This window comes from Megalops cyprinoides, chromosome 22 (assembly GCF_013368585.1).
Source record: "Megalops cyprinoides isolate fMegCyp1 chromosome 22, fMegCyp1.pri, whole genome shotgun sequence".
Classification (NCBI taxonomy): Eukaryota; Metazoa; Chordata; class Actinopteri; order Elopiformes; family Megalopidae; genus Megalops; species Megalops cyprinoides.
This window is the reverse complement of record NC_050604.1, coordinates 25,724,065-25,744,676: the sequence shown is the minus strand read 5'-3', so window position 1 is coordinate 25,744,676 and position 20,612 is coordinate 25,724,065. Positions and strand designations below refer to the sequence as shown.

The 20,612-nt window shown below is 48.9% G+C and overlaps 1 protein-coding gene and 2 non-coding genes across 3 annotated transcripts; 2 read left to right on the top strand and 1 right to left on the bottom strand.

Moving 5' to 3' along the window:
- Positions 1-3,678: 3,678 nt before the first annotated feature.
- On the top strand, positions 3,679-16,571 carry patl1 (PAT1 homolog 1, processing body mRNA decay factor). The gene is made up of 18 exons (XM_036516848.1): positions 3,679-3,798; positions 5,141-5,243; positions 7,402-7,769; positions 8,271-8,351; positions 8,528-8,728; positions 9,291-9,392; positions 10,631-10,717; positions 11,498-11,694; positions 12,058-12,202; positions 12,688-12,805; positions 13,068-13,165; positions 13,350-13,409; positions 13,973-14,118; positions 14,310-14,469; positions 14,593-14,718; positions 15,405-15,496; positions 15,748-15,897; positions 16,239-16,571. Exons 1-18 carry the CDS (start codon positions 3,784-3,786, stop codon positions 16,258-16,260), a joined length of 2,271 nt encoding a protein of 756 aa, XP_036372741.1. The 5' UTR covers positions 3,679-3,783; the 3' UTR covers positions 16,261-16,571.
- Positions 16,572-18,727: 2,156 nt separating this feature from the next.
- On the bottom strand, positions 18,728-18,800 carry trnak-uuu. Its single transcript has one exon. It is a non-coding gene; the product is annotated as a tRNA-Lys (tRNA).
- A 1,529-nt stretch (positions 18,801-20,329) lies between these two features.
- trnar-ucu lies at positions 20,330-20,421 on the top strand. Its single transcript is given in 2 exon segments — positions 20,330-20,366; positions 20,386-20,421. It is a non-coding gene; the product is annotated as a tRNA-Arg (tRNA).
- Positions 20,422-20,612: the final 191 nt, after the last annotated feature.

Genomic DNA, 20,612 nt, shown 5'->3' with positions numbered 1-20,612 from the left:
GATCCAGGGATGAGGGCCCAACCTGATAAACCACGACTCTGGTGACAAAAAAAAAACAAACAAAAACACAGAGTGTGGTTTCTGCCTTACGTAGGCCAGATGCCAAAAAACGCCCAAATTCACTGCTGCTGTCACACAGCCTTTTATTTTTGCCATGCCCAAATTCAAATGACATTGGTGATGTCACTTAGTGAATGAGCACTGACTGCTGGATACTGTTGACTGTGGGACTTAAATCATCAATGTGTGAGTTCATGACACTTTTTAATTGCCACTGAAAAAAGCACATGCAATATAACAAATAAGGAAGTACAAGGGTGAGAGGGAAAGGGGGTGGTGTCCCTGCCAACCTGAGTTAAATCGAATATGGGTTCATATTGGTTACTGTGCGATGCCATTACAACTATTGTAAACATTTTATAGCATGGTTATAACAGGGTTGTATTCTATCCAATCCTGTTGTGTTCCCATCAGTGCTGCTTAGAAAAACTTTTTAGTATCTATGCAAAATGGAAACCTTGAATTTTTGGTTTTCTTCAACAACCTGGTTGCTACTTCTGTATTATTGCATTTCGTGTAGGTCTAACGAGGTGATATTTCTAGATATCATCCACACATCTCCAGATCTTATAAAAATAATGGACGGAGGAGTCAATGAATGGAGAAAGGGGTGAGCATATGAATGAGTGAATGAAAGATGCTAATTAATGAAATGAAATAGGGCGCTAGTGCAGTGATGTTTGTCCATGGCTGGAAGATATTAAAATATAAAGTGTAAATCATATGTATTAACAATTTGCTTTGAATTTCAGTGTCAAGCGAAGTAATAAAATCAACCTACCAGTGAGAGTGTCTGTGACATTAAGTGCATCTAACGAAATCTACATTACCAGCTTGTTTCAGAAAGTGTCCCAAAGCCAAAGTTGCAATATGCATGTTCACAGGAATGTTTGAAAAGTGTGCTTACCAGTACTGACATCCGATCCACGGGGGGAGTGCGTTACACACAGCTGGCTCAGGCTGGTACACCATCCTCACATCGCTCTTCCTTTTTGCGCTAATCTTGGATGTCTGCTGCTTTTTTCACCAGCCAAACACCAAAGTGGCCTGTAGCTACGAGGTCATTCGTAGTTGAACGTTGAGGCAGTGACAGGAAACCACGGTACATTCCCTTCCCTTACAAGCATATTAGTCATATCCCCATATTAGTCGAAACGGCAGCACCATTGTCACAAGCTCAGGTTGATGCTTTTCACAGCATTTCCGTCTGAGCTTGCTTGGCCAGTGGGTTTGTGTCGAGGGGCAGTCTTGGCACGCTTGGCTCCTAATTGCACTGGGCCATTGATAAGATTATGAGGGATGCCAGAAAACATCGCCCGCCCCACGATATCAAAAGGCAGCAGGTCCCCATGGCACCATGCAACAGATCTGTGCATGAATTTCATGAAAAATAAGGGTTATATAACATATACGGTCTTACGTATGTTGGGTGTTGTTTGGAATCTGTTGTGCAGCGTGACATTGCTGTCGTAACACAGAGCCCTGTCCCCCGTTGCTTGTGGCGTGTTTGTTTGTGTGATGGCTTTATCATGGTGTCCACACCCGGTTCCCCGAGCCCTGGCCAATGTGTGCGAGGCTACACTGCACTCTCTCCCATTAAAACTTTGCCAAACTTTTCCCACACGGACCATTTCTGCCCCCCCCCCCCCCCCCCTTTCCTTTTGCGGTCTCCTGAGTCCTGTTTCTGAGGCAGTTGTCATTATCTCTGTTGTTCCCAACCCCCTTTCCTGTGAAAAACAGCTACAGAAGCATGAAGTGTGCACAAGTGAAATTACCTGTGTGTTGTTTTGGGAAAAACAGGAGAGAGTCTTACTTGCACAAAGCTATTTGTAATGAAACAGACGGGGATCCAGATGCGGTTACGGGGTTTTTAATGACAAGAATCCACGAACGTGGTTTGGGGAGAAAACAGGTCAGCAACAGGAATCAGAAGCACACCAGTCCAGAATCCAAAAGAAACACAAGCAAGGTCCAGTGAACAGGCAAGAGGTCAGAACACAGGAATAGCATGAACAAATGGCAGAGAGCAGGCTCAGTAAAGTCACAAGCAAACAATACCTCACAAGGAGGCAAACTGAACTGAGTCCTTAAATAGCCAGGGCTTGATGATGAATGGGTTACAGGTGTGCTTGAGTGGGAGTGGTTGAGCCAGGTTGAGCTGGGCGTGGCTGAGCTGGCTGACGGGGAGCAGGTGTGGCACTATTGTTAAACGCCCAGTAAAAAGTCTAATTTAACATTTTTATGAAAGCACTTTCTTTGATAGGGCATATTACATTACATTACATTACATTCATTTAGCAGACGCTCTTATCCAGAGCGACTTCCAGCACAAGAGAACGCAGGTGTATCCATTCAAGCTGAATGAGCAGCAGTGTCAGACCAGGCTAACACACTCCTAGACCTGTGAGTGTGAGCATAACACTATTCAAGCCCAAACACAAGTTAACTTGTGCTAACCTGAAACAGTGGAATTGTCAAGCATCCCGAGATTCCACCAGGAATTATGCAGATTTGCTGGGAATTGGGTAGCAGTGTAACATATTGGTTAAGCAGGAGGACTCGTAACTTAAAGGTTGCCGGTTTGATTCCCTGCTGGTGCACTGCTGCCGTTCCCTTGGGCAAGGTCCTTAACCGAGAATTGCCTCGTAAATATCCAGCTGTATAAATGGATATCATGTAACCTACAAGAAATATGTAGCCTAAGTCACTCTGGATAAGAGTGTCTGTTAAATGACAATAATGTGATGTAATGAATTGCATGGCTCCGCAGTTTGTCTTACTGTGCTGAAACTGAGATGAGGAGGGCCACCGCAGAGGGCCGGGTTGTGAGAGTAGCCCTTTACCTCAGGGTCACAGCGCAAGCGCTCCTGCTTGTGCCATCGATGACTGTTTGCTCCTGCTCCGGAAAAATAAGGCTGAATGCAGAGGTGGGAAACCCCGGCTTCAGAAAGTAAAAGTCCTGCCACGTATTTGTTCCACCCATGCCCTACACCTGCTGAATTTAATTAACACAACTCTTCAGCCAGGTAGAGGAGCTGATTAGTGAAATCACCTTGTTTAGTGAATGGCTAGAACAAATACATGGTAGGACTTTTACTTTTCTGAAGCCGGGGTTTTTCTACCTCAGACTGAATGGCTTCCAGAGCAATTCAGAGCAAAGTGTACTAATGACATAGAGCAACTGTAAAGGGTGCAATGATTTATCATGTGCAGCCCCATGACCAGTCCACGCCTGGAGCAGATTCAGCAAACTGGGACGCATCTCCCGTGAGCAAAGTGCTGAAGACAGCATGCAGGGTGGCATGCAATTAGCCCACCACTCCCCCTCAGTAAGATATGGTGCTGAGGGGGAACTGTATTTTCAATTTCGTACTATTACACTCAAACCAAGGCAATCTCAGACAGATTTTTAGCAATGAAAGTGTTCACATCCTGATTGGTGCCACACGCAAGCGCTTCTGCTGCCGTTTACAGGGGTACCAAATTTGCGTGTGCGCTAGCGCCACCCACCGAACCGAGTGCGACAAACGCATTTTCTGAATAACTGCGCTTCGTGGCACGTACGCGTGCGTCCGGCCTCGCCCTCAGATTACGTGCGCGTCCACGTCGGCAGGCGCGCTCACACCGCGACAGCCTCACCGCTGCGTAATTGGCGCGGCGCTGCGCTGCTCTGCTGCTCCAGAAAACCTCGTTAGCTAGACTCCTATCCCGGACACAACATACATGTTCCGTTTTCAGGTAACGCCGCTTTTTAAATATCTGCTCCCGTTTGTAGCTGTGTTTAAGGACGCGTTAGACTCAGCACCGTGTTTACTGGGGATAATTTGGACATTGTATAACTGAAACATCTTTTTGTTTACGTTCATGGCTAATAGAAATTCTTCCGTGCGGCCTAAAAGCACCGGCGTTTCCTACTCCGCCTCACCCGCGCGAATGCAGTGGTACCCGGGGGTTCAGTCACCTCGGTCACGGCGCTGCGAATGTGAACGTTAGCATTTGGTTTCGTTTTGACGATGTGCGCTGTCAGTTAGCGATAATCGAAATGTATTTTCCCCTATCACCCAACTCAGTGGAAACGCGGATGTGTGTGGATATTAGAATTACGGACAGTTTTGACGCGAAATGCGTCCGCCGGTTTGGTAACGTTAGCTAACACGGCTAGCTCGCTAAAAGCGCGGTTTGTGTAACGTTAAATTTCCCATCCTTCCTCCATCCTTGTCCCAGCCGTGATCACGTTTTCAGAGTAAGAGAGATGATGGCGAAACAAAGGATATTTGTGATATATTTATGATGGGTAGTGTTCGGTATTATTGTATCAATATCAAGTCTTGCCAGTTACCAGTGGAGCTTAGTAATACAGCTTAGTTTGCTAACTGAAGTTGGAGAAATATATAACTGCATGATGATCAGGGACTTTCCTGACCTGCGTATTTTGTTTTTAAATCTTTTTTGGTTTAGCTAGCTAGCTGACGTTATATAAACTGGTTAGGAATGTTGTCTTATGAAGCCATCTTTAAGGAATGGAAGGAAAGCTAGTGTGGTCTGAGTACCGTTTGCCAGCTGAAGGTTGTTATGAAAAGTTGTTATCTAACAATAGGTTTTTTAAACGTGGCCGGCGGCCAGTGAGTGTGAGAGGGACGGTGAAGGTGTGGAGTGTTGCTGGGACAGGCTGTGCTCGTATCCGCGCTGCGATGCGCCCTGTGACAGCGTGACACGGATGGAGCACATGTCAAGGTTGCATCCCGGTCTCTGTAGACTAGAGCTCTGAGGCTTCATTTGGGAGGGGGTTGGTGGGGGGGGGGGTCGGGTTAGCATTGAAGGATCGCCGCTCCTTCGGCAGAAGCTCTCGAAGCGCTTATCCGAGGAGCGACAGACCGTGCCTCCGGGCAGGGCAGGCCGCCCTGAAAATCAAATAAAACCATGACGTCCGTGATCTGGCAGCTTTGCGAGGGATCTGTTGGCATTTTTTAACTTTTATTATATCCTCTCTGATAAATCAAATAAAAGATAAGAACAGTCTCTCAGTCTTTCAAAACTCTGTCCTCCCGCTTCTCCGACCCCATCGCGCTCGTGCCTCCAGTCCCTGGACGATGACTGCACTCTGGAGGAAGAGGAGGGCCTGGTCGAGGAGGAAGATGAGATCGACCAGTTCAACGATGACACTTTTGGGGCGGGAGCGATAGGTGGGTCTCTCTCGCCCTCCGCAACCCCGGCCGGTCCACGCTGGGAATTCTCCGAATGAAGTGCGTGTCGCTAACGCTTTGTATCGCAGAGTTAAGCCTGCAGGGTGCTTATTTAAAAATATTCTGTTGCTTTGCAGTCTTTATAATCTGTGCGGATGCGAAAACTGACGATGGTGTAGATCAGTTAAATATCATAAATAATACAGTTGTTGAAAGCTGAGAATTATGCGACCATAACTCTTTGATAATTGGCCATCACGTAAGATGTGATGGGGACGCGATCAGCCTCCTCTGCTGTGTCCGTCCCGTGCGGATGAATTTTCCCGAAGGGCAGCAGTGCATGCCGGGTTTTTCTCCATTTCTCTGCTCTCCCTGACGCTGTTCAGCGGTGCTCATACCCCATTTTGGCATTTCTGTGACTGATACGTCACTGCTGAGTGATGAACTCAGGTCCTGTTCTCTTGAAATGTTAATGGTCTTCATTTTAAGAAGAGTCATGAGTCCCACATGTTGACTGTAAAGAGTAAAATGAATGTACTGTGAAAAATTACATACCATTTCACTGTTCCTGGGGCAAATTGAGGAATATGATGTTTTTTTTTCATTTTTGAACACGTCACTTTCATGTCCAGTAGTCCTGAGAGGTCTTTCTCTGGGTCAGGCTGTTAGTCGCGGTGGGAGTGCGGATCAGCCAGGATTAGTACCCACAGACTGTTTTTCCTCATATTTAGCCCTGCACACATTAGGTAGTTTTCTGTGGCCATACGGTACAGTTTGAGTTTTACTCGAGGCAAAATTTGGTTTTCCTCCCATGATTAATTATTTTTGAATAATAGGTGTGAGCACATACTGTCAGCTAAGTTTTAATGAAGGGGTTGAATGTGAAGATTGTTTTCTTAATTGCATTATGATACCTTATTGTCATGGAGGAGACGCTCTTATCCAGAGGACTTTACATAGATCAGTTTTATACAGCTGGATATTTACTGAGGCAGTTGTGGGCTAAGTACCTTGCCCGTACGTAGAGCAGCAGTGCCCCAGCAGAGAGTCGAACCAGAAACCTTCCGGTTACAAGCCCTGCGCTTTACTGCCACAGTACACTGCCTTCCCTGGTGTTGTACCATTCGGTTGTCTGAAGCACCACACCTAGCTGACTGTAACTGGCTGCATTTTCCACAATGTTGGCTCCCCATGTGAGGTGTTGCCCCTTACCCTGAGCTCTGACTTTATTTTTTATGGAAGAGCATTAATTGGGTCCTGTCCAGATTTGCTCTCAGGGCCCGGGTCGGGCAGAACCGCGCCACAGGTGTGTGGTTCTGCCGTGAGCCCGGCTCTGTGGGTTTAATGTCTCTGTCATGCAGAGTGAGCCCCGGGGCAGCAGACTGCTCTAACGCTCTCCCCCTCTTTTCCTCTTGCCGTCTGCCTCGCTCACTCCCTCTCTACCTCTCTACCTCCACATCTCTCTCCCCCTCCACACCTCTCTGTCTGCTTCCTTTTGTCTTTGTCTTTCACTCCCCGTCTGCCTCTCACACACTGCTCTGGTCATTCCTTCTCTCTCTTCCGTTCTGTCTCATCCCTTTCTCTCTCTCTCTTGTTCTGCCTTATCCCTTTCTTTCTCTTTCTCACCACCTCGTTCTGTTCCCTCTCTCTGCCTCACTCCCTCTCTCTGCCTCACTCCCTCTCTCTGCCTCATTCCCTCTCTCTGCCTCATCCCCTCTCTCTGCCTCATCCCCTCTCTCTGCCTCACTCCCTCTCTCTGCCTCATCCCCTCTCTCTGCCTCATCCCTTTCTGTCTCCCTTTCATTTCTCTTTCTGCCCCTCCTGTGGTGTTCATACTCCCTCTCTCCCTGCCCATCTTATCCTCTCTCTCTCCCCACCCTCTGTCTGCCTCTGTCCCTCTCTCCCTCTCCTCCCTCTCTCTTGCTCTCTCCCTCCCTTTCTCTCCCCCTTTGTCCCCCCTCCCTCCCCCTCTCCTTCTCTTTACCTTTCTCTCCCTCTCTCCCTTTCTCTCTCTCCTTCTCTCTCTCTCCCTCTCCCCCCCTCTCCCTCTCTCCCTCTCCTCTCTCTCTTTCCTGCTCCCTCCCTCTCCCCTTCTTTCTCTCTCCCTCCCTCTCCCCTTCCCCCCCCATCTCTCCATCTCTCCCTCTCTCTCTCTCAGATGATGACTGGCAGGAGGAGCATGCACGTCTGGCAGAGCTGGATGAGCGCGTGCGGGACGGCGGGGGCGGAGACTCCTCCAGCGCCTCCCTCCCTCCCCCCGCGGGGCACCTCCCCCCGCCCACCTCGCTGCCCCCTCCCGGGCTGGAGGAGAGGGGGGGCGGGGACCTGGCCGAATCGCTGGCCAGACTCATCCTGGGGGCCGATCCCGCCATCGCGGGCGTGGGGGCGGCGGGCCCGGACCAGTCCCGCCTGCCCCCTCCCCCCCACCCCCAGCCCCCTCCCTCCAGCCTGCCCGGCCCGTCCCACCCGCTGCTGGGCTACCAGCAGCATCAGCACCTGCTGCGCCGCGGAACAGCGCCCCTGCAGGTGAGGCGCAGCAATGACACCGGACTGACCGAAGCCCTTTCCCATTGTACAGCACGTTCATCACTGCTCCTCTGCAGAGCGGGAAGCTGCCTCACTCTGCACAGTCAGCTGGTTCCAGCTCTACAGCAGAAATGGGTTATTATATTTATGTGCACTTTTCTGTAGAAAATTATTTCAGGTCATTTTCACGGGTGCCGTTAACCAGTTTAAGCGGTACTGAAGCTAGGGGAAATGGGCTTATAATTCTACTTGAATCCTTCTGCAGGCTGTATGTGTTGTTAAAAATGCTGGTAATACCCTGTCCAGAAACACAGTTCGTCAGAATCGGACCCTGTCCATCTCCCTGCTTCCTCACCGTGTCTCTCTCTTTCTCTCTCTCTCCTTTCTCTCTCTCTCTCCTTTCTCTCTCTCTCTCTCTCTCCCCCTTTCTCTCTCTCTCTCCCTCTCTCTCTCTCCCCCTTTCTCTCCCCCCCCCCCCCCCCCCCTCTTTCTCTCTCGCAGATGAACTCTCACAGTATTTGGGAGAACAGTATGGGCTTTGGACCCGTTAGTGTCACCCCTGCACTCGGCACTCACATGGAGGTAACTCAGCGGTCCGACTCTCCCTCAACACTCCTTCCTTTCCAATGTCTCAGAAGCCTTTTCGGTTTCCTGCCTCTGAAGCATAATCAGCGCCTGTGTTAACCGGCACAAACAGCTGAGTAAGAATGGAAAGCTTTTCCCTCCTGCAGCTGATCTCATTCGCCTCCCACCTCTAGGACAGCCCTCTCATGTCCATCATCAAAGAGGTGGGCCTGCCCAAGCGCCCTCCTCCAATCAGAACCGACGAAGGTCGGGACCTGTCGGAAAGAGTCCCGCCCCCTCGCTCATCCTCGCCTGTGATTGGCAGCCCTCCTGTGAGGGCGGTGCCCATTGGAACTCCCCCAAAGCAGCCGATGAGCCATGCACTCAACCAGCAGGTCGGTGCCGATCTTGTCGTCCTCCCATTCACTGAGAAATGAGAACTTGAGCCCTGTACGTCTGAATTAGTAACGGGAGAGGGATTAAGCTTAATTATTGGCTAAATTATTGATGAATGTCTCAGCTGAAGCAGGGGAGCGAGGCTGAGCTGCTGAGCGGTGTTCGTAATATGGGTGGGTCAGAACAGGTGCTTTGACTTCAATCCCAACATACCATGGCATAGTGCAAGATGGAGCTGTTAGTCACACCCTCAACCCCACCTACTTACATACGCACAAGCACACATTCTCTGCACCTCACAGGCACAACTCTCTCTCTCTCTGCTTGTATCTGTGTGTTAGTTTATAGTACAGGGCGTACTCTCTGTGTGTAGTCACTCACTGTAGCTGTAGGTACTGAGTGTGTCCCCTGTAGGGGTAGGTTAGTGCTGAATGCTCTCTGTGTGTAGTCACTCACTGTAGCTGTAGGTACTGAGTGTGTCCCCTGTAGGGGTAGGTTAGTGCTGAATGCTCTCTGTGTGCTGTGGTATCAGTGTGTCTCTACCCTTCTGTTCTGTTTCAGCTCCACTGCCCCACCGCCGTACATGTAAGAGCCCCGGTCCAGCACAGATACCCCCCTCCCTTCCCCGAGCGCCTGTCCCCCAACACCCTGCTCAATATCGCTGTGAGTGCCTCCTCCTCTCCCCCTCTCCTGCCCTCTGTCCTCCCCTCTCCGCCCGTATCTGATTGGACGAGAGCGGCGTGCCCGGTGCGAGCTGTCAGCCTCTCCTAAGACCGCAGTGTGTGTGCTGCCGTGTAGCAGAGCCAGTGCACCCCCTGTATCTGCATTATTGTCATTTACCAGTTGCTCTTATCTAGAGCGACTTACAGTTTTATCCACTTATACAGCTGGATATTTACTGAGGCGATTCTGGGTTAAGTACCTTGCCCAAGTGTCCAGCAGCAGTGCCCCTGCAGGGGATCGAACCAGTAACCTTCCGGTTACGAGCCCTGCTCTTTACCACTACACCACACTGCTCCCTGTACTGGCCGACACACTGTAACGTAACCGGGCCCTGCAGTCAGTGTGCCGGTAAGGCCTCGCTTCCCCTCAGGCAAACGCTGTGTCTTCTGCTTACTCCCTAAGGAACAACTTTCCTTCATTTATGTGACCATCAAGCGTAATTCTCTAAGAAACTTTTAAAAACTATATGGAACGGCTCTGTCAGGCTTTTTGCCTGTTGGCCTCTCGGCTCGATGTTTATTTTCTTAAGTAATTTAAGGGATTTCTGTAAAGGACAGCTCTTAATTGAGCATGAAATCCCCCCCCTGGAGGGTGAGCTGTTCACATTTTCCATGACGTACAGGCAGAAGTAGGCGATGCCTGAGTGATGGCTCTGCTGGTTTGGCGTGTGTGATGTCATCACTGTGAGCCGCCTGCAGGGCTGGGCATGCAAACAGTGCACTGCTTTATTTGGCAGGCAAACGCGGTCCTCTAAATCATCTCCGGGCCGCGGGCCTCTCCCCTTGGCCGTGTCAGTTTCTGCCCGGCCTCGGAAGCTGAGAAATGAGTGCACTCTACATTTCTCTGCGCCTAGCCGGTATGAGTGACTGTCAGAGTGACAGGCATTCCTGACAAAAGTTGACAGTGTTACTACGCAAAGTCATTGTAGACCCAAACTGTGGCTGTCCCATTTTTGTTTTATGTTTTGCATTGTTGTAAAATGTTACAAAAAGTGTTTTACCCTGTCCTGGTGTGTAGTTAATGTGGTAAATTTAAAATGGTGTCATAGACTGCATGGAGTACACCTGGGCCAGCTTCCTTAATCTCAGTTTCCAGGGATGCCTGCTTGTCTTGGCCAGGGTCCTTCCCTTCGGTCGGTTCTGACTGACTTGTCTGGACTCTGTCTCTGCCTCTCCCAGAACTCCCCGCTGTGCAGGCCCCCGTTCCCGGCCGGAGTGGGTCCAGTTCTGTCCCAGATCCAGCGAGCCCAGCTGCTCAACTCTCAGGTAGGAGCTTAATCATATACCTGTGTGCCTCATTGACACCCACTCACGCACTCACTCACTCACTCACTCACTCACTCACTCACTCACTCACTCACTCACGCACGCACTCACTCACTCACTCACTCACTCACTCACTCACTCACTCACGCACTCACTCACTCACTCACGCACTCACGCACTCACTCACTCACTCACTCACTCACTCACTCACTCACTCACTCACTCACTCACTCACGCACTCACTCACTCACTCACTCACGCACTCACTCACTCACTCACTCACGCACTCACTCACTCACTCACTCACGCACTCACTCACTCACTCACTCACTCACTCACTCACTCACTCACTCACTCACTCACTCATTCACTCATTTACACATTCAGCCACTCATTGCCACAGATACAGGTGCACATTCTCATGCGGTGGTGACCCCCAGAGCATCACTTTCACTAATTAAAACACTGGACCGTAAATTCCAAGTCTTTTCGTTTTGTGTAATTGCATGTGAGCCATTTGTTAGTATCAGAAAGTCTGGTTTCTTTGAAAGGCAGTCATTTCTTGTTGTCCTATGTAAAGTGTCATTTCCCCTGCCCTCCTCCCTCCCTGGCTTCCTCTCAGCAAAGTGAGCTGTGCAGGGTATGAAGTGCTTTCTCTCTCTCTGTGGTTGGTAGGTGTTTAGGTGTAACGGACCTGAGCTGTACTTATTTGCAGGTATACAGTGTTTGTCTAATATGTCTCCCTCTCTCTCTCTCTCTCTCTCTCTCTCTCTCTCTCAGGTGGGGGCGTTCCCAAGGGGCGGTCCTGCTCCACCTCTCTTACCTGGCGGGGCTGGGGGCTTCAGGCCGTATTTTGGGCAGCCCCCTCCCAGGGTGGGACCCCATGTCCCTCCAAACCACAACTCCATTCGCCATAACACCACCCACCTCCACCCTCAGCACCGGAGAATGCTGACCCAGAGACTGCAGAGCAGAGGGTCAGTGTTTGTGGGTCCGCGCGTGTGTGTGTGTGTGTGTGTGTGTGTGTGTGTGTGCGTGTGTGAGAGAGACTTTGATTTGTTTTAAACAGTGTATGTGTAGTAAGCTTCTCAAGCAGTCTGTGAGCATGTCATTACCAAGACAACAATGACGTCACAGAGGAACCCAACATGAATATTTCTCTTTATGAATATAATGTAATGTTTGCTTTGAGCTGTGTGACAGCTCAGATTATTAAAAAAATTGTCTTCCCCTCTCCCCCGTCTTCTCCCTCTTCTTTCTCCTCCTTCCCTCCTCCCTCTCTCCTCCCTCTCTCTCCTCCCGCATTCCCCCCCCCCCCCCTTTCTGTCTCTCTCTCGCAGTGACAGAGGGGGCCGGGGCGGGGACCGGCGGATGCGGGACCCCTACAGTAACCTGATGACGCAGCGGGAGAAGGACTGGGTGGCCCGTATCCAGATGATGCAGCTGCAGAGCACTGACCCCTACCTGGACGACTACTACTACCAGGTGCGGCTGCGCTCAGAGGCTTTAGTGAGGGCTCGCCACTAAAGTACAGCTACTGCAGCCACTGCCCCAAACAACCGTGTCTTTCCTGAGGGCTCGCCACTAAAGTACAGATACTGCAGCTATTACGAGCTCATCAGTGCTCAGTTAGCAGATTAAAGGAAGTAGAAAAGTGCAAGCTGCCTGATTTCCTGTCAGCTGGCCGGTCTTTTTTGGGAAGGGGGGTGACGTCATGAAGAAATTAACTGAAGGGACGGGTCAGGAAGCTGAAACATATGACAGGAACCGGCTCCTGCCAGCGATGGTTTCCGAAAATGCTAGTGGTTTCGTTCTACTTCCAGTTCTTTTTTTTTTTTTTCTTTTAACAGTTTACATACATTTATGTGTAGATGACAACTTCTGCCGTAAGAAGAAGCTGGCATCGGACAGGCCGTTTTGCTGATGTGGTGCTTGTGTAACTGATGTAAACTGGTGTTGTGCGCGAACAGAATTACTATGAGAAGATGGAGAAGCGGCAGGAGCGTGACCGAGACAGCAGTAAGAAGGAGCACACTACCAAACTCATCACCCCACAGGTGGCCAAGCTGGAGCACACCTACAGGCCAGGTACACCCCTGCCCACCTCGCATCAGCGCTAACCAGTAGGGCTCCTCGGAACGGGTCAGGTGATCTGTGACTGGCCGCCAGCGCGCAGGTGGTGTGTGCATGTTAGACACAAGGGTGGAATAATACCACACAAATCATTTTGCGTGCGTGCGTGCGTGCACGTGTGTTTGTGCGTGTGCATGCGTGTGAGGCAGAGGGAGGGAGAGTAGCACATGCAGTCTTTTGTAACAGCTGTCTCTCTGTGCTTGCCACTGTCCCACAGTGCAGTTCGCCGGATCCCTGGGGAAGCTGACTCTCTCCAGCGTGAACAATCCCAGAAAAATGATCGACGCAGTAGTGACCAGTCGCACTGATGATGAGGTACATTTTAGCCCCTCCCCCTGCACCTCTTTCTGTCTCCGCAGAGGCCTGGACTCTCACTCTCTCACCCCCAGCCTGTCCCTTCATCCGGGCTGTCTGCCTGGCTCCGCTCACTCCCGCCGTTTCTCATTATCTGTACTTTCATTGGTCGCTCTGTGTCTGACGGGCCCCTCTGTTTCCCCAGGAGAAGAGGGAGAAGCAGGTGTGGAACAAGCGGAGGCAGATCCTCTACACCGTGGAGAAGGTGAGAGAGGCTGGCTGCGGGGGAAGGGAGGACTGACCCGGGATCCTGGGGATTCTCCGTTTAATCTTCTCGTCTTTCTCAAAAAAAAGAGACAAACCAGTCATTTTATTCTTTATTCATGGTGATAATGCTCTACAGTTGTTTTTCACTGCGTATCAAATTTTAATACCTGTTTCGGTCAATGTCTTTTTTTATTAGCATTCGCTGGAACCCGCATTTCAAATTACATGAAGTAAAATTTCAGTACCTTTTCCACACTCCTCTTTGTACTTGTCTACATTTGTCTCTTATGTGTGTACAGTTGTTAAAAAGAGACTAAACATATACCCCATGTCTTTGGAGGCCGGGGGCTTGCACTGTTTGTGGGAAGTGCATTTCCAAAATAGACAAAATGAATGAGGAATGGGGACAGTGTGACGCAGAGAATGGTATTCTTTGGGTGTTCATAGGTATATATCTGTGTGGTATATTGAGGTATATTGAGTCTGTGTGTAGAGGTACAAGTAGGTTATTTTTCATGGAAACATAGTAATCTATGCAAAACACTCCCTCTGTCCCCTCAGATGTACAGCCTGCTGCTAGAGGTGCAGGACTTTGAGAAGAAGTTCATCCAGACGCCTGAGGAGCAGAGAGAAGCTCTGCTGGAGCAGCACAAGAACCACACTGTCCAGCTGTACAACACCCTGAGAGAGAGGGAGTGGGATGACAGGTGAGAGAAACCCTCCAGCTGTACAACACCCTGAGAGAGAGGGAGTGGGATGACAGGTGAGAGAAACCCTCCAGCTGTACAACACCCTGAGAGAGAGGGAGTGGGATGACAGGTGAAAACCCTGGCTCAGTGCTCTGTACTGCCATGTTGGTTTTTGTTTTTTCATTCCTGTGCTTTTTCTCCTCCCCCAGAGTGAGCGATGAACAGTGTCTGATGATCATGTCTGTGAGGAAAGGAAAGAGGCTCATTTCCCGGCTCCTCCCCTTCCTGCCTGCACCACAGGCTGCTGCTGTCGTCATGGCAATCGCCCGGAACTTGCCAGCATTAGCTAAAAAAGACAAACAAGACCAGGTACATGCAAGCTGAGAGTGAATGAATCAGATGGCTGGAGTTCATGTATTAGTGGTTTCTCTGTGTCTGGCGCAGGTGCTTGTGTCAGTATTTCTCAAACAGGTGTGTCTCCCCCTCTCCCAGGTGCTGTGTTGGCTGGTGGAACCAGTTGCCGTGGTGATCCAGTCTCTGTCTAGCTCTGCTCTCACAGACCTGCTGCAGGAGCTCCAGGGCAGTGAGGGCCAGCTTCCCCGTGTGCTGCAAAACAAGGTGTGCTTACATGCGCAGCAAAACTACATTACCCACAGTGCACTACAGTTACACTACCAACAGTGCACTACCCAACTACATTACCCATAATGCAGGGCACTACATTGTTGTCATTGCAGTACTCAGCTCTACTGCCCACAAAGCACCACACAACCTCAATGATCATAATACACTGCGTCTACGATAGGAACTTTTTCAGCAGCTACTCTACCCATAACACACGACAGAGCCGCAGTGCAAGCGCAGAACTGCTCAGTATGCATGATATTTCCCATGATGCTCTGCAAACATACTGCACAGCACGTCTACCTGTGACCGAGCGGGAAAGATGCAGCCCAAAGGCTGTCCCTCCCTGTCAGTCAGAGTGTTCCTCTCTCTCGCCCCTCAGTTCGGAGTGACACTGCTCTACCTGATAAGGCTGTCCCTCCCTGTCAGTCAGAGTGTTCCTCTCTCTCGCCCCTCAGTTCGGAGTGACACTGCTCTACCTGATAAGGCTGTCCCTCCCTGTCAGTCAGTGTTCCTCTCTCTCGCCCCTCAGTTCGGAGTGACACTGCTCTACCTGATAAGGCTGTCCCTCCCTGTCAGTCAGTGTTCCTCTCTCTCGCCCCTCAGTTCGGAGTGACACTGCTCTACCTGATAAGGCTGTCCCTCCCTGTCAGTCAGTGTTCCTCTCTCTCGCCCCTCAGTTCGGAGTGACACTGCTCTACCTGATTCTGAGTGAAGGCGAGAGGATGCAGAGCTCCGACCCCAACTGCCAGCTCATGGACGACAATCGCTGGTAAATTCAGGCGTAACCTCGAGTCAGACGCCAACATCTGTCCCACTTTGCTGTTCTCAAACCAAGAGTGTAGACTGTAAAGCTGCTGGTTACAGGAGCAGGTTTCACGGTGCTGAGCTTGTTTTGACACCACTCTGCCTCTGTACTGCCCGTGCATGGTGCTGTCACAGTATGGATTTGTTAATGATCATGTCAGTAAGAACAGAGTCGTTGTGTTTTCCCATCGGTAGAATGAGGCCTCTCTCTTTCAGGACGGAGCTGGTGTTCTCTGTGACCAGGGAGTTGCTGAAGGTCCCTACCTCCTCCCTTTCCCCTCCTCTCTTCACCCCCCCAAACCTGCTCTCTCTCTTCTCTCGCTACGTGGACCGACAGCACTTGGAACTGCTCCAGGAGAAACTACAGTGAGTCGCTCGCACAAATGATTATGCACGCACACGCGTACACACACACACACACACACGCTCCTCTCTGTCATTTATATCAGAGCCTCTCCCTGATTCTCAGGGATGTATTCTTGGTCCCTGCAAAGGGAGAGATTGATGAATGCTGTGTTGTGCTGACTTAATATGCTGTAATAATGCACCAAACATAATTAAAATGTGTGCTTAGGTCGTAAATGCCATAAACTTGTCAAATGAAAGGGTAGAGGTGTTGGCTCAGTGGGCTGGGAGGAGGGAGGGATGCCAGGCACCAGTATGCTCTGTATTAACCTTACCCCTCTCTCGCCCTCTTTGTCTCTCAGGATCTCCGCACTGTCTAGGTAGAAGTGGCTTCAAACATGAACAAGAACACCCCAATAGAGAGTGACTGGTTGTGTTTCTGTGTTTGTCCGAGTGTGTGAGGGAGGGCGGAGCTTTGAAGAGTGACTGGTTGCGTGTGTGTTTGTCCGAGCACGTGAGGGAGTGCTGAGCTTTGAAGAGTGACTAATTGTGTATTTGCGTGTGTGTGTGTGTGTGTGTGTGTGTGTGTCTGAGCATGTGAGGGAGTGCACAGCTTTTGGGTTCATACAGATTTTAATTCAGCAGAAATGTCTGTCCCTTTTTTCCCCTTATGTTTATGTGCGTGTATGTGCGCATGTGCGTGTCTGCGCGTGTGCGCGTGTCCGTGCATATGTGTGTCTGTGCGTGTGTGTGTGCGTGTATGTGCGTATCTGCGCGTGTCCGTGCATATGTGTGTCTGTGCGTGTGTGTGTGCGTGTATGTGCGTATCTGCGCGTGTGCGCGTGTCCGTGCATATGTGTGTCTGTGCGTGTGTGTGTGCGTGTATGTGCGTATCTGCGCGTGTGCGCGTGTCCGTGCATATGTGTGTCTGTGCGTGTGTGTGTGCGTGTATGTGCGTATCTGCGCGTGTGCGCGTGTCCGTGCATATGTGTGTCTGTGCGTGTGTGTGTTGTGTTTGTGTGTGAGCGCATGCTCTCACACCAGCCTGTGAGAGAGGGTGATGAATAAATTGAAGTGGAGCGAAGAAATTCATTTTTAAATATCTTGTTAACACGATGCCCGTGATAAAACATGGAATTAAAATTATTTCTATTGTATAAAGTTGAATGGTATGTCTTTGAGTATGTCCTCATTCTGAATGCCTGCTTTTTACACCTGCACATGCTCCTGTAAGCGGGCGACCATGCAGCCGCTTCACTCCTGATGCGAGAACACGGTCATTACAAAGCAGACATTTCGGTGGGAGTACACAGCAGTGAGCACAAGTTTAACAGTGTTGGCTGTCATCTGACGTAAACCAGCAAAACCTGTCCATCCCTGACAATATAGAGGTGACGTGAAGCTGCACATGCGTGCTCTGCATATGAAGAATCTGTCCATTTATTACAGTTAAACTTGACACAACTCTTGGTACAAAGCTTAATACTCTCCAGACTGGACTGTGTAAACTACTCTTCCGGCTGGCCTCACAAGCCCACATGGATGGCCCTCGAGTGCTATCAGACCCCTCCAGCTGATCCAGAATGCAGCTGGTTGTCTGATCTACAACCTGCCAAAATACTCTCATCTTACACCTGTCCTCCTCCCTTTCCACACTTGCTACCGGTTATGGCTCAGAGTTAAAAACTGTTTGTACCCTACTGAGCTGTAACAAGAACTGCACGCCCATACTTCTCACATCATGCCCTGTTCTCCTGCCAGACCGCTTTGTTCCACTACCCCTGGATGGCTCACTGTCCCCCCTGGAGGGGTCAGTCATCATGTTCTCAGCCCTCCTCTGGCCTCCATGTGATGGAATGAGGTCCCCGGTACTGTCAGAACTGCAGAATCACTGTCCATTTTTCATTACAGGCTAAAACCCCACTTATTCAGAACACACCCGGGTTTTATGTACTCTACCAGCTTTCCCTGCTGGCTTTAATGCATGCAGGCGGCTGTAAGAGTGATGGCGATTTAACCCTAAAGGATGGAAGCCTGATGAACACCTCAAGCTTTTGCACTGGTACAAACCCAGCTGTAAACGTGCCGTGAGGATACAAACCTGTAGCATTGAAGGTTGTACGGTTGAAGTTTAATGTGCAGCAGTAGTAGTGAAGGGTTGTGCACACTTCAACACCACCCACTCCCACTGTGGCAATGTTTCCCACACTGACACATTTCATGGATTCGTGTTTTAGTGTCTGTGCAGCTAGTAGCGTAACCCTACTTAACGCATTTTTGTAATTCGATCTGATCTGGATGAGACAGTCTGTCGAATGTCGAACCGAGACAGCGGCAACCCAGGAGAATGGATGACTCGTTGAAATATAAAATACGATACAGAATAATGTGTTCGTTGCTTGTGTATGTATACGATGCTTGAATATTACGGAGCCAGCGGAGCGACCCTAGCAAATTAAAAAGGAAAAACTAAAACAATAATGACTTTATTTTGAATAAATTCAGTAATTATGGAATACCTACGCTCGCAAATAATTGCAGAAAGAACAGGGCTGAATATAACGTGGGAGAAAAAAATATATAACCCCAACATAATTCGCGACAACGCACGGGGTCAGTATTCCGCGCATAAACTGCACGCGCACGTCAACTGTGCCCCGAGGCGCGAGCTCAGCGCCCCCGCGCGCGGAGGATGGGGGGATGAGAGACTGTCCCGTTGCGTTTCTGTTATTCATACCCAGAACCGACGCCCGTACCTGGAGTGGAAGCACCGCGTTTCATCGCCTCTGCACAGGTAACCCATTGCGTGATACTGAGTGGAAGGTATTCGGATGACGTTAATAAAACGATCCGCCCGAACAGGGACTTGAACCCTGGACCCTCAGATTAAAAGTCTGATGCTCTACCGACTGAGCTATCCGGGCTCGTGCTAAGCGTACCTCATTCAACGCTATGGATTTGGTTTTGGATACCAACTTCAACGGTAATTTTAATGTGATGTTTGGCAATAATTTGACATTAACGTTAAAATTTAACCGTTACATACTTCTACAACTTCGAACTTCACATAACTTCATGTGTAAGTTACTTAAGAGAACTGAGTATGCTACAAAACTTTAAAAAAAAACAACTTAATATGTTTATGTCTATTATTATTCGGTTTGCAATGGCATTTACGGCTGGTTTCGTTGAAGTTTGATGAAAAGCTCGCAAGCTGACTAATAATAGCAATTTTATCTGTCTAGCTAACTATCAGAATACCTGTGGGAGCTAGCCAGGGAGGGTTTCTAAAACTTAACTAACTCGCGGGTACGTAGTCTTTTCGCAAATATAGCTTTATGTCGCCGTCTTGTAATGATTGTTTAAGAGATAAATTGGGAAACATTTTAGCTCAGCTATAACACAAGATTTGCCCTAAGTTTTTTTTTTTTACAGAATGTTGTAGATTCCGTGAGACCACGATATAATAGTCACATTACTGTATCGCTTTGTAATTAATGTATATTTTTGACATTTTTTTCTGCGGGTTCCCGTATTTAACCTTGTTTTCCTCCAAAGATATTTTCTGTGGGTAGGCTGGAGAGATATACTATATACTGACTGGTCTTCTCATCTGAGCTCGGTTACCAGCTGGCTGCCCGGTGAGACCTGTTGTGTCCTTCTCTCCGTATGCCGTCACCTCCACGACCTAACGTAACATGGATCATAGATATCGAAACGTTGCTGTATCTATGTACTGGATACCCAGTACCCAGGAAAAAAAAATGACACCCGTTTGCTACTTTTCATGCATGGAAAAGTCAAAGAAAAGCTGCTTCCCTCATATGCAAACATCAGCTGACACTGTAGAGCTGTCGTCATTTAGGAAGAATCCTAATTGTTTTAACCAACAGAATAAATGGATTCAGGTACATGAATTTAGTTCTCGGAAGTCTCATCGTCAGCACAAATGAACAAGAACGTGACTGTGAAATAACGTGCTTACAGGCAATCAGTTCGTTGTAAGCATTTAAATCAATGCTTAATAAAAGCGCTAAATAAACATTTTCACGTTACAATGTTCAGTGCAGGGCTTGCGATATTTTAAGGTGATATTAACATGGTTCACATCGTAATTACACATATCGTCTATTTTCTGAAGAGCTATTTCCATTTGACAGTTCCTGCTCAAAATATGTTTATTTAGAAACGTGTAGCCTACCGATAATTGCTGTTTATGAGGAAAGGGGGGAAAATCAATAAGACCAAGAAGCTAAACTGCCTCCGTTAATGTTACGTTTTTATTTTCCAAGTGACGCTGCGGCATTGTGTACTTACGTATATAAGCACAAAGGCAAAAGCTAAGTTAATAAGTAAAGTTAATAAGTAATTATTTTACGTTCCCACAAACATAGTAAGTGGATAGTGCGGCCCTACTGGACATGTAGGCACTTTCACCCCCATATCAACAGGTGGCTCCGTGGCGCAATGGATAGCGCATTGGACTTCTAGTCAAGCACTTGAGAGGTGATTCAAAGGTTGTGGGTTCGAGTCCCACCGGAGTCGCATTTTTATAATTGTTGAAGTGTTTATGAGCCATTTTGGAAAAAATGAAGAAAAAAAAACCATAGCTCATGAAACAGTTGACAGTAGACCGAGTTGCAAAAAAAAAAAAAAAAAAACATTCACGACTGTTGTCCAATAGGCTGAAACCTATTGTTATGACGTAATATAAATAATACAAATTCCTTGAATTA

Excerpts from the sequence above, each read along its gene's own strand:
- patl1 (XM_036516848.1), top strand. Across the intron at positions 8,729-9,290 it reads GCCATGCACTCAACCAGCAG|CTCCACTGCCCCACCGCCGT; the intron begins GTCGGTGCCGAT and ends GTTCTGTTTCAG. Across the intron at positions 14,119-14,309 it reads GAGAGGGAGTGGGATGACAG|AGTGAGCGATGAACAGTGTC; the intron begins GTGAGAGAAACC and ends CTCCTCCCCCAG.